Here is a 13,981-nt window from a genome sequence, read left to right as displayed (position 1 = left end):
CATGAACATACATACGAGACTCCTTTCCGACGCATCGATGGCATTCTAACCTATTAGAAGTACCAACACAGCAGTCTATGTTAATAATACACTTTCATTTCTCGGCCGCCTACATATTAGAGAATATCCTCCAACGATTTATCTTATTTTGACACAAGGAGATATATAGACATTTTAGTTTGACTTCTATTAATGTTAACAGGGCCGGCTCAATTAATTTTGAGTCCCGATACAAATCTTAAAAATTGACCCTTTTTCATTAAAAAAAAAAAAAAAAATTGGGCCTTTTTCATGTTAAAAAACTTAAAAATTAACCACTTTCATAATAAATAAAATATTTAGGCTTTTTTTTATGATAAAGATATCTTAAAGTTTTAAAAATTACATTTTTTCCTATACAAAACAAAAAATTTGGGCCCTTAAATTTACCCAAAAAAATTAGACCCGGTACAATTGCTCCACTTGCACACCCCAAACGCCGGCACTGAATGTTAAGCAAACAAAACTTGTGTACTATCTTGAAGTGACAAAAATATAACGCATTTTTCTCATAAAAACACTATTTAATAATTCAATAAATGCATTGTTTACATGCATCACTAAACCAATAATAAGGAAATTCAAATACAAAAAATTTAAATAACTTAAAATATAAAATTTAAATGTGATATTCTCAAAGTTTGTAAGATTTTAGTTGATTAACGGCTCTCTAGATTAATATATTGTAAGACGAAAAAAAAAGAAAAGATCAATATACAGTATATAGAAGATGGAAAAATAAAATAAAAATAAAAAACTAAGATTGAAAGTTAATTAATTAGTTCTTTGAGCAAATTACCATTCAAACATGTAACTATTAAAAGACCAAGATTAAGAGCATTTGATGATTTGCCACTTATCTTTTGACCAAAAAATTGTCATGTTTTCAAAAGATCACTTATATATAGGTTTGCCATTTATCTTTTGATTTAAATATTTTCTGATCTTAGGGTATAAAACGCAAATATTCTACATGATATGTAAGACTATTAGACTATTTTCATCCACAGTCTCTAAAAGAGTATCTCATAATTAAAAATTAAAAATAATAAAAAAATTATGAAAGAGGATAGAAAGGGGTTCTCAAACCAAAACATCGTAGAACCTCATGAGAGACACAAATCTTAGAGCATCTCCATCGGTCAGACATTCTATTGAGTGTCTAACAAATAAAATAATATTAATTTTTTATTATTTAATTATTTTATTATTTAATTGTTTATTTAAACCAATCAGAAGAAGACAACTGTAAAAATGGGTGTCTTAGAGTTTCTCAAATGAGAAACAGTTTCTGTCCCCTCTCCTCATTTTTTAATTTTTTATTCTGTTTATTGGAGAGTGTCTCACCTAAACACTCCCAATAGAGATGGTCTTAGGTGTCATGACAAATTAAAATATAATTTTTTTTTTTTGTTTTTAGAAACTCTGACCGGTTCTCACCGATGCGGATGCCCTTAGTTGTCCTGTAATATAAAACTCATATTTGTCTATGAGATAACATAATTTTTTTTTTTTTAGATAACATAAATTTTGTATGTGAAGAATGTCGGAAACCCAACCATATACCACAATGTAGATATTTGGACTTTTACATTTGTTGGTAACACGCTAATACAAAATTAAACTTTGGTACAAATTTCATATATAAGTACCATAAAATATGTTAAAAACATTTTAAAGATAGATAAACCATTTTAACATTGCGTATATTTCGACCACCATCGTCGTATCCTCTTTTTCTAGAAGTGTTACTACCACGGTCTCCACCATATTCTCGACCAGATTTATACCAATTATTACCTTTCTGAGCCACCACACCATCACTTTAATCATATGCATATCTACATTACAAGAACTTTGCACACAAAAAGATTAATTAACTTACTTTCTTTTTTTTGAATGTAATGTTAAATTATATTCAAAAAAAAAATAAACGTTTTTACAACGAAGTGTTTCGTGAGTTTGAAAAAGAATTGAAAGAATCAGCTGAGAAAATACCTATGAAACTTTGAAAACATTAGCTCCGAGTGAGTACATTTGGTACGCCTCGTCATATCTTCTATCCCCCATGCCGAAGAGTTGTGATCCGGTTTCTGACTTGTTTATCTATCCACCCTGTGATGAATGCTTCCGGGTGTGGATCCTCGCCATGCCGACGACCATTCCGTTCCCTCCAGAGCATGTAAACGGTAGCTTGTAGGGCATATCGAGTTAGAAAACTCTCCACTCGAATCATATTGATAACCACTCTATGTAAAAAATTAGCGTGTTCTATTTATATTAACCTATGATGTACTATTAATTAGTACTAAGTTGATGATGTATAAATGAACAATAAATGGATGCAAAATCGATATAAATGGATTATTTTCTATATTTGAATGTTGTCGATGGGACAAATATCTGGTATTGTATCAAATTAGCATGATAAAATAGTATGGTCAAATAAATAGACAGACAAGTTAATTCATTACGCTACTACAAATAAAATTGCCATCTTATTTATAGTGAACAACTAACGTTCTAAATTAGCAATGCATGAAAAACTTGCAAGATAAATGGATATATGAATATATTATTATTTTGATACAAACAAAATTAGAGCAGCTCTAATGCAGCTCTAATGCACGTTTCTCATAGGATATCTCGAAAATAATTAAAAAGAGAAAGCTAGATACGTTTCTCGTTTAAAAGACTGCTAGCCATCTATGTGGGTAACTTGGATTTGGAAGTATCTCATTCGAAAAGGATCATTCTGGTCGGTAAAAGAAAGCTCTAGTTTGGGATCTTGGATGTGGAAAAAACTGCTTAAATACAGAGACACTGCGAAAGAAATGCACAAAGTAGAAGTCAGAAATGGTAAGTCGACATCATTTTGGTATGATACATGGTCACATCTGGGCAGGCTAATTGACATCACAGGAACTAGGGGAGTTGTTGATATGGGTATCTCTCTTGATGCAACAGTTGGGGAAGTGCTGCAGCCTCGTCGGATTCGCAAACACCGACTAACTGTGCTAAATGAGATTGAAGCAGAGATTCAGAACCGCCAACGAGCTGGTGTGGCTGAGGATCATGACATTCCGCTATGGAAAGCCTCCGGAAATAAATTCAGCAAACACTTTACAACAAAACACACTTGGAACAACATCCGCAGTAATGACCAGAAAGTGAAATGGTATAAAGGGGTCTGGTTCCCATTTTCAACCCCTAAATACTCGTTCTTACTCTGGCTTGTAGTTCATAATCGATTAACAACAGGAGATCGCATCAAAAGATGGAACTCGGGACAACGAAGTGATTGTGTTTTTTGTGACTGCTGCGAAGAAACAAGAGACCACTTGTTCTTCTCTTGCTCATACACTGCTGTAATTTGGCAGAACCTCGCACAAAGTCTACTAAGTGTCGACTATTCCACGGACTGGAGTCGGTTGGTTGATGTTCTCACTAACCGCACCACTCCGCGAATTCGCCTCTTTCTGATCAGGTATGTATTCCAAGCCACCAAATATCACATATGGCGTGAGAGAAACACAAGAAGACACGGAGAACTGCCGTCTCCGCGCGCCCGCCTCATCAAACTCATCGATAAGAACGTCTGGAACCGCTTAAGCTCAATCAAGGACGCGGGAGACCATCGCTACGATGACAGCCTCAAGCTGTGGTTCTCCACACGTCCAACTCAAAATGCAAGCTCGTGACTAAGGCTCCATATACCACTCTGAATTTTTATGTAGTTTATCAAAAATTTCAAGAAACTGATGCATTCATTGTACACAAGGCTTTCTGATTGAATATATTTTTACATTCAATTTCAAAAAAAAAAAAAAAAGACTGCTAGCCCATTTGAGATGCTCATGCACTATTTGTCTCCTTTATAGTGGTCGATTTTGATTTAATATTAAAATGTTAATATTTTAACTTTAAGAAGTTCAAAAGAGTTTCTAACCAATGCTGTTGTTCTTAGCTAAGGAGAATGCATTTTGACAAGTGACAACCACTTATGACATAAGCCCTAACTCTCTTTCGCCTGCGATTAATTTTATAAACAAGGCTACATTCGTCACAATTTTTAAACATAATAGTAAGCAAATAATGATGAATATAGAGAACTAGTTTTTGAGCAATCTACATAATATAATTTTCCATTAATTATTGAAAATATGAGATTTATATGGGTTATTGCATAAAAGCTAAATTACAACTCATCAAAATTAATTAAAATCTTTATGTACAATGTATCACACCATTTATGTGAGCCCAAAAATATTTGTTTTAGAAAATATAGGAGAATATAATAGTTTGTCTTTTTTTTTTTTTTTAAAATGGGTCAACTTTATGTTTATCGAGGAGATAGTCTCATTGTTAAAAAGAGTAAGAAATCCTTTTATATAAATTGGTCAAATTTTCTTTCAATCTTCTATTAAAATCATTATTGTTTTATTAAATAATGGAAATATAGGATTTAGCATATGCCCCAAAAGCTAAATTTCAATTAACATAAAAAGAAAAGGCTAAACTAGAGCTCATCACATTAAATGAATTTTTGTAATGTACAATGTACCATAAGATTTTTGCCAGCCTTTAAATGTTAAAAAATTTCAGACGTTCTTTTGTTCTACTTATATAAAAAAAAAAAGAGTCTTAGCTCCATAAAATTTTTGTTAAAGAATCTTCATAGCTCCATTCATAATCCTTAGCTCCTTGTTCTCTCTCTTGTCTTAGCTCTATTCATAGCCCTTTGCTCTTCTCTCTTGTTTTACTACTCTCACTAAACGTAAGTTTTGCTAGTTTCATTTTTCCAAATTCTTTGTCGATATCAAACTAGATTCGAAGGATTTTAATATTAATTGTTTACTGATATAATACATATGACGATGATCTATGTGATGTAGAAAATAACTCATTTGGAGGGGTTTGATTACATGTATTCATGCAAAAAATTTATTTAAATTGCATGCTAATGATTTGGATAATTTTGTTGTAAAATTAGGTTTTTCTTGAAAATGGAGAGAAAAGCTGGGAAACAAAAGAAGAGAAGTGTTGACTCTGATGATGTCTCTAGGGAAAAGAGGCCAAAGCGAGCAGCAGAATGTACAAGCTTCAAGGAGAAATCTCTACGTATCTCTAAGAAATCTGCTACTGTTGAAGCCAAGAAAGAGCAGATCGTGACGGAGGAGATCGTGGCAATAAAGTTAACTTTTTCTTTGGAGAGCAATGATGATCAACCTCGTCCAAACCGGAGGCTAACTGATTTTGTTTTACTTGATTCAAATGGAGTTCCACAGCCTGTGGAGATGTTGGAACTTGGTGACATTTTTATTGAAGGTGTTGTCTTACCGTTAGGTGATGAGATAATGAATGAAAAGGGTGTGAGGTTTCAATCATTTGGTCGAGTAGAGAACTGGACTATATCTGGGTATGAAGATGGTTCCCCGGTTATATGGATCTCAACAGCGTTAGCCGATTACGATTGTCGTAAACCGGCTAATAGCTACAAAAAGATGTATGATTATTTCTTTAAGAAAGCTTATGCTTGTGTGGCGGTATTTAAGAACTTGTCCAAGAATCCTGATACAAGTCTTGATGAGCTTCTTGCGGCAGTTGTTAGGTCGATGATGAGCGGAAGCAAGATCTTTTCTAGCGTTGCAGCCATCCAAGAGTTTGTTATATTCCAAGGAGAATTCATATATAACCAACTCGCTGGTTTGGATGAGACAGCCAAGAGTCATGAAACAAGCTTTGTTGAGAATCCTGTTCTTGTTTCTTTAAGAGATAAGAGTAGTAACTTTCACAAGGCTTCGTCTAATGTAGCTATGAGGATTGATGAGAGCAAGGCCGTGACATCTGATCAACTAATGGATGATGCTGAGGACGAGGACGTGAGATATACTAAGTTTATACGAGACGAAGAGTATCGTAAATCTATGGATCGGGCCAGAAATAAGAGAAGCTTAACAACTTCTGCTTCAAATAATTTTTATACTAAGATCAACGAAGATGAGATTGCCAATGACTATCCTCACCCATCTTACTATAAGAACACCGAAAAAGAAACAGATGAGCTTGTACTTTTTGATCCTGGCTATGAGGTTGATACTAGGTATCTACCTTGGAGAACACTTCACAACTGGGCACTATACAACTCTGATTCACATTTCATATCTCTCGAGCTTCTCCCGATGAAGCCATGTGATGATATTGATGTCACCGTCTTTGGGTCTGGTGTGGTGGATGAAGATGATGGAACCGGGTTTTGTCTCGATGGTTCAGAGAGCTCTACGCAGTCAAATGATGGGATGAGAATATACCTGAGTCAAATAAAGGAATGGACAGTTGAGATTGGGGAAGAAATGGTATTTGTTATATTACGAACAGATTTGGCCTGGTAAGCTTACTATATTTCATTGCATGTTTCTGCCTTATTTGTTGCTTGCTGATCAAGCTCGTGCCTATGTTAGAAAAATAGAAACTTTTGCCTACGACCACTTTTTTTTATATAAAACTAAAAGCTCTTATTGTTTGTGTATTAAGCCCCGAAATAGAAACGTAGTACTCTTAAGATTTTTTGTTTAACTTGTTTAATAGAACCACATAGTCCTCTAAATTGTTTTACTAGAAACACATTACGAATTAGACTTCAAAACCTAGATTAAAAGTAGGGTAAATAATCAATTCATTTTTTTCTCAAATATTTTATTAAATTTGTGGAAACTAATTACGTTTTTTTGTCTTCATTGTTTGCAATCCATGATCAAAATATTTTGTTATTTATTATTTTGTGAGGCTTGATTTGGAATTTGAGTTTGATTAAGTGAGTATTTTGATCAGAGATATGGATTAAATTAGGTTAGCACCTTAGATTTCCTATCACATATTGTTAAAAGTTCAAGTTTCGGTTGCATCGGATGAAAAAAATGTGGGTAGTGATTTTGCAGAAAATAGTGCAGGATAAATTATGTATTAAAACTAATTTTTTGGTTTTTACTCTAGTAGTTCTTTATTTATCTTGCGACTAGCCACTGTTCTTACTTTATATATATATATATATATATATATATATGAATTGAAGTATTTTTCAATACCGTCTCTAGCCTTCGTAATCTTAGGCACGGCTCTATTGCTAATGTATCATATACAAGCCCGATTCAATATTTTATTGGGCATGTGCTACAAACGAAAATAGTCCTCTTTAAACCTTTAAATCTAAAAAAATTAACTTCACGTGTCATGTGTTTACTGTATTCTTCTTTTCAACCTATTATTTTGCTCGCTGTTTTTCCTAGTGTTTTTCTAAACAAAAAAAAGTTCTGCAAATTTGAACACTAAAATTTTTTAAAAAAATAGGACCATGTGCCTTGGCACCCCTGGTACTCCCCTAGAGCTGGGCCTGATCATATATATATATATATATATGCAGGTATCGGCTTGGGAGACCGTCAAAGCAATATGCTCCTTGGTTCGAACCTGTTTTGAAAACAGCAAGGGTAGGGAGAAGCATTTTGGCCTTGCTCGAGAATGAAATGAGGATTCCTAAGCTTTCATACTTATATGTCATAAAAAGACTAAGTGGGTTAGAAGAGAATGATAAAGCTTACATTTCTTCTAAACTCTTGGATGTAGAGAGATATGTGGTCGTCCATGGCCAAATTATCTTGCAGCTTTTGAGAGAATATCCTGGGATCAGAAGGTGTCCATTTGTTACTTGTCTTGCAAGTAAAATGCAGGATATGCACCACACAAAATGTATCATCAAGAAGAAGAAGAAAATTTTGAAGAAGGGAAAGAATCTGAATCTAAGGGTAGACATGCCACGTGTGGTATCCAAGATGAAAGCCATGCAAGCGACAACAACTCGGCTTATCAATAGAATTTGGGGTGAGTTTAACTCCATTTATTCTGCAGAGGATTCGTCGGAGGAGATTGTTGCTGAAGAAGAGGTTGAAGAGGAGGACGAGAATGAAGAAGAGGACACTATAGCAAAAGCTGCTAAGGTTCAAAACGCTGCTACTTTTAAGAAAATAGGAATTATATGGGAAGGTGAGACTCTGGGAACAACTCGTGCTGGTGAGCCTCTCTATGGACAAGCCCTTGTTGGAGGTGGAAAGGTGGTTGTTGGTGGGGCAGTCATCTTGGAAGTTGGTGATCAAGATGAGATCTATTTTGTGGAGTACATGTTCCAGAATTCAGATCACTATAAAATGCTACACGGGAAACTTTTACAAAGAGGATCTGAGACTGTTCTAGGGACCGCTGCTAACGAGAGGGAACTGTTCTTGACTAATGTATGCCTTACTGTTCAGCTCAAGGACATAAAAGCAACAGTAAATTTTGAGATTCGATCAAGGTCGTGGGGGCATCAATATAGGAAAGAGAATATGGCTGCAGATAAGCTTGACCGGGCAAGAGAAGAAGAAAGAAAAGCTAAAGATCTGCCAACAGAATATTACTGCAAAAGCTTTTATTCACCTAAGAGAGGTGGATTCTTTAGTCTTCCAAGAAGTGATATGGGTCTAGGTTCTGGATTCTGCAGTTCATGTAAGATAAGAGAGAATGAAGAGGAAAGGTCAAAAACTAAACTCAATGATTCAAAGACAGGATTTCTCTCGGACGGAATCGAGTATTCTGTTGGGGATTATGTTTATGTAATCCCCAACTACATAACCAAAGGTAAGGGTAAAAGAAGGTCAATGTTCAAGTATGGTAGAAATGTTGGGCTTAAACCTTTTGTGGTTTCCCAATTACTGGATATTGTCCTAAAAGAACCCAAAAAAGGTAGTAGTGCTCCCTTTGAGGTTGGCCTGAGACGTTTTTATAGGCCTGAGGACATTTCTGCAGAATTGGCCTATGCTTCAGAAATTCAAGAGGTAACAACTATTTTCTACGTGAAAAAAAAAGAAAGAAAAACTGTTTTTTACGTAACATACTTGGTAATGTTCAAAAGTTTATCTTATAGTTTTTTTTTCTATTTTTTGGCAATTTCTTTAGGTTTATTATAGCCAGGACACATATATCCTCCCTCCAGAGGCTATAAAAGGAAAATGTGAAGTAATGAAGAAACATGATATGCCCTTATGCCGTGAATATCCAGTATTAGACCATATCTTCTTCTGTGAACGTTTCTATGACTCCTCCAATGATCATCTCGAGAAGGTATCTATATTTTAATTGATTTTGTAAATAGTTTTTAAAGATTATGATTATTGTTGGTTCCGTAAAAACGTTGAACCGCTGTTTCTCTGAACTATCATGTAACAGTTGCCTTCCAATATGAAGCTGAAGTTCTCTACTATTAAAGATGAAAAACTTTTAAGAGAAAAAAAGGGGAAGGGAGTATTGAGTGAAACTGACTCTGTGATGAGTGTGAAGCCTGATGAGGTACCTAAAGAGATGCGTCTAGCTACACTAGATATTTTTGCTGGATGTGGTGGCCTGTCTTATGGACTAGAAAAGGCGGGTATGTATTTATCTCTGGTCATACACTTTATCTTTCAAAACGTTGAACAACATGTAATCATGTGCATTGTTTATGTACACAAGGTGTATCGGATACAAAGTGGGCGATCGAGTATGAAGAGCCAGCTGCGCAAGCTTTTAAACAAAACCATCCCAAAACAACGGTTTTTGTTGATAACTGCAATGTGATTCTTAGGTAAAAAGCCAACAAAAAAATACACTTAACTCTTTCGTTTAGGTTATATCTTGTGCTGGGATCAGTTGGTTGAGATTATTAATGACAGGGCTATAATGGAGAAATGTGGAGATGTGGATGATTGTATATCTACTACGGAGGCAGCTGAACTTGCAGCTAAACTTGATGAGAGCCAGAAGAGTATTCTGCCTTTGCCTGGTCAAGTGGATTTCATCAACGGAGGGCCTCCATGCCAAGTATATCTTTAAATTGTTGTTATACATTTTGTGGAATGAGTGAAGAGCTTCTTAATGATTTGGAAAATTTGGCAGGGGTTTTCTGGTATGAACAGGTTTAGTGACCGCTCTTGGAGTAAAGTCCAATGTGAAATGATATTAGCATTTTTGTCTTTTGCTGATTATTTCCGGCCAAAGTATTTTCTTCTCGAGAACGTGAAGAAATTTGTGACATTCAATAAAGGGCGAACATTTCAACTTACTGTGGCTTCTCTTCTTGAAATGGGTTACCAGGTAATATTTATTTCCTAATGCTATTATTTTCATGTCATGGTCGTTCTTATACGTGATTGCTCTTTAGTTGAAGTTGGTGACATATGCAATAGAGCAATGGTTTTCATATAACAAGTCTGTTGAAACATGTAGGTAAGATTTGGACTCTTGGAGGCAGGAGCATATGGAATATCTCAACCTCGTAAAAGAGCTTTCATTTGGGCAGCTGCACCAAACGAAGTTCTTCCGGAATGGCCTGAGCCGATGCATGTCTTTAATAATCCGGGTTTTAAAATCTCATTATCTCGACGTTTGCATTATGCTGCTGTTCAAAGTACTAAATTTGGTGCACCTTTCCGTTCAATCACGGTGAGAGACACGATTGGCGATCTTCCACCAGTAGAAAGCGGAGAATCCAAGATAAACAAAGAGGTATGCACTAGAAGAAAGTATCTATACATTACATTAAATACAATAACATGAACTCATGGTTCCCGTATCTTGTAGTATGATATTGTTCCGGTCTCGTGGTTCCAAAAGGAGATGAGAGGTAACAAGATTGTTCTTACTGATCATATCTGTCAAAAGATGAACGAACTAAACCTCATACGATGTAAAAAAATTCCAAAGACCCCCGGTGCTGATTGGCGTGACCTACCGGACGAAAACGTAAGTCTTACTCTTATACACTCGGCTATGGAAATTCTTATTAACTCTACACATCACTTTAAACGCAATTTCTTATAATTACAGGTGAAGTTATCAAATGGGGTTGTGGTAAAACTTATTCCTTCTGGTTTGATAAACAAAGCTAAGGAGCACAACGGTTATAGAGGACTCTATGGTAGGCTGGACTGGCAAGGCAATTTACCCACTTCCATCACCACTCCTCAACCCATGGGGTGGGTGGGAATGTGCTTCCATCCTGACCAGGACAGAATTATCAGTGTTCGTGAATGCGCTCGATCTCAGGTAATAAAAACTCTTATGTTCCTTCCATGTTACTCCCCTATCATCAATATAAGTGTAAAGATTTTTGGTTTAGGAAATTAAGTAATGTTAGCTTATGAATACAACTCTTTTAAGTGAAAATGTGGTTTTATAAAAAAACTGCAGGGGTTTCCGGACAGCTATGAGTTTTCAGGAAAGATAAAAGATAAACATAGGCAGATTGGGAATGCAGTCCCTCCACCATTGGCGTTTGCTCTTGGTCGGAAGCTCAAAGAAGCCCTAGCTACACCTCAGGAGTTCTCGTCAACAGTACCAATATTAAAAGAACATCCAAATGAATGTTAGATTATATTGTCATTTCATTTTTATTGGTAGCAAAATCCTCTTCTGGAAACTCAAAGTCTTTGGTTTAGGATTATAGTAGTTAATAAAGACTAAGGGGGGCGAGGTTTGTTTATTCCATTTTGAATGGTAAATCTTATTATATTCTTTGGGTTTTGATTATGTTTGTTAATCAAGCAAAGCAACGATGTCTATGGACTATGATTTATCGCCTTGAGAATTGGGTAAAGACAGATCAAAAGTTATAAAGAAAAGGAACCTTTTTCAATCATATTGAGTGGAAAAAGTTTTATCCAACGTATAGGAGATTTAGTCTAAATGGAAAATGTTGAGATGTATTCGAGAATTTAAAGAAGTTAGTTGTTGTCCTATTCCTACCTTTTTTTATCCACTTAAAATGTTATAATTTTAAAAGAAGTCACGTAGCTATTTCACAATACATAGATCATGGCCGCCGAGGCGCCGACTCAACAACATTATCATGGGTCAGAGAAGCGAATATTTTTGAACCCTATCATCGTTTTGGGGGTTTTACTATATAAAACTGTTTATTTATAATTAAATTTTGTTAGAAAAGAAGATGTGTTATTAAATTTTGTTTAGAAGATGGGGGTCGCCTAGGTTCCGACTAGGCTCTACGCTCTCATGCGATGTCTAGATGACCGCCTTGACCGCCTAAAATTACATAGAACTTGTTTAATATATTTTTTAATTTCTAATTAAATTTTATTTATATATAGTTATAAATATTCATATATTGTTTAATATAAATATAAATAAATAATTTATCTAATTTTTGTTTATAATTTCATATTTTTAGTTCTTTCTAGATATTTTATACAACTTTTATATATAATATCATACTTATAATGTTTTATGTTATAAATGTGTAAACCGTCTAAAAATCGTCTAGAGCCCGATTAGGCGTTCTAGGCGCTAGCTAGGAACTGGGTCACTGCCCGCTTAGCGCCTATCGCTTTGTTGAACATTATTATCAAGTAATACATACAAAAGTTTTGTGGACCCATTTGAAATTCTCTTACTTAATTATCTATTTGCTTAAGTTTTCTTAAAACATATATTTAAAAATGAGCTATTATTAACTGGAACACTGGATTAATTCCCAAGCCATCGCACCATTTGCCCTCTTTCTTTACTCGGCCCTACATAAACTTACATAAGGTATATTATTACTACCTCGTGATCTAACAATTTAGGATATGTTGTTAGCTGAACAATTTGAAGTACAGAAAAAAATTTTCTAAAAAAAATAATAATTTGAAACAAGAACAAATTTTTTTTAAAAAACATCATTTAGATAGAGTTGAAAGCTGAATTCCACGTGCGTTTTATTTTAAATTAATAGAAAAAGATACTCAGTTACACGACACATAATATAATACATGACCATACATCCCAAGTTTAGAAATGTATAAACCAACGACACAAACTAAATGTATCGCATACCCACATATACCAACTATATGACGGCATATGGTCAACATCACGACCATCTTATTCGGGTACACCGTTCGTTGGAATTCGGCATTGACCAACGTTGACCCGTGTTGACCACCAAAAATATTCAAAAAAATATCGATTGTATTTATTTTTAATTAAAAACAAAATAATAAAATTATTCTAGTGAATCATTTATGGTTCTGTATAAATAAAAAAACATATTAAATATAAAGATATTATATATATATATATATGTATATATATATATATTTGTTGTTATTTACGTGTTATTACAAAAAAAAAGAATTAATAATTAACAGCATATTATATAAAAAATGTTTTAGATTAGATAGTAGTATCTATGTACAAGTTTCTATATTTTTCAACCATGTAATAACGATTTTAATTTTAGCAAAACAAAAATTTCTTTTTTTTTACCATGCAAACTTGAGACTGAAGAGGCATATACTCAATTTTTCATATTATTTTCTAATGAAAATAATAAAAATTCTTAATATTTCACTTATAGTTTAGCTTTGAAATTGAAATATTAACTAATTATAAGAATCATACAAAATATCTTTTCTGACAAATATAAACCTTTTGGGTCAGAACCAGTTTGACTTTAACCTACGCTCTGATACCATTTGTCACATCCGTCTTCCTCTACATTGAGACGGCGTGCGTTCACATTCACATTACTTATTTTTTCCTCTATTCCACTTTCTTTATTCCTCATGTCATATTTTTCTTGAATTCATTTCTTTTATTAAAAAAATTTTAAATCATTGAAAACCGTTGGATAAAATGTATAAGAAAATAACAATAAAAGCAAATAAACGGAGGTTCCTGAAATACACCATAAATGAGATGGACTTGACGAGTTCTCCAACTCAACAACAATAATAACCACAGCCCCAGCCTCAACGATGGTGAATTGTGGTGGCTAGGGATCAATATTTTCTTCTGTTTCTCAAAGCTATGAATGATGGTGGTGATGAAGATACGCTGCGGTGACGAAAACGATAATACACATATATATACATGT

General features: G+C 34.3%; 1 protein-coding gene across 1 annotated transcript; it reads left to right on the top strand.

The window, feature by feature from the left end:
* The first annotated feature begins 4,839 nt into the window (after positions 1-4,839).
* LOC9306443 (DNA (cytosine-5)-methyltransferase 3) lies at positions 4,840-11,529 on the top strand. The gene is made up of 12 exons (XM_021016771.1): positions 4,840-6,259; positions 6,356-6,427; positions 7,460-8,906; positions 9,028-9,192; positions 9,298-9,496; positions 9,580-9,692; positions 9,742-9,927; positions 10,003-10,200; positions 10,333-10,611; positions 10,720-10,848; positions 10,933-11,151; positions 11,296-11,529. The coding sequence occupies exons 1-12, from the start codon at positions 5,046-5,048 to the stop codon at positions 11,473-11,475; spliced, it is 4,401 nt and encodes a 1,466-aa protein (XP_020872430.1). The 5' UTR covers positions 4,840-5,045; the 3' UTR covers positions 11,476-11,529.
* Positions 11,530-13,981: the final 2,452 nt, after the last annotated feature.

Source organism: Arabidopsis lyrata, assembly GCF_000004255.2.
Source record: "Arabidopsis lyrata subsp. lyrata unplaced genomic scaffold ARALYscaffold_7, whole genome shotgun sequence".
Lineage (NCBI taxonomy): Eukaryota > Viridiplantae > Streptophyta > Magnoliopsida > Brassicales > Brassicaceae > Arabidopsis > Arabidopsis lyrata.
The sequence above is the reverse complement of the archived record's forward strand: the minus strand, read 5'-3'. Positions and strand labels throughout refer to the sequence as shown.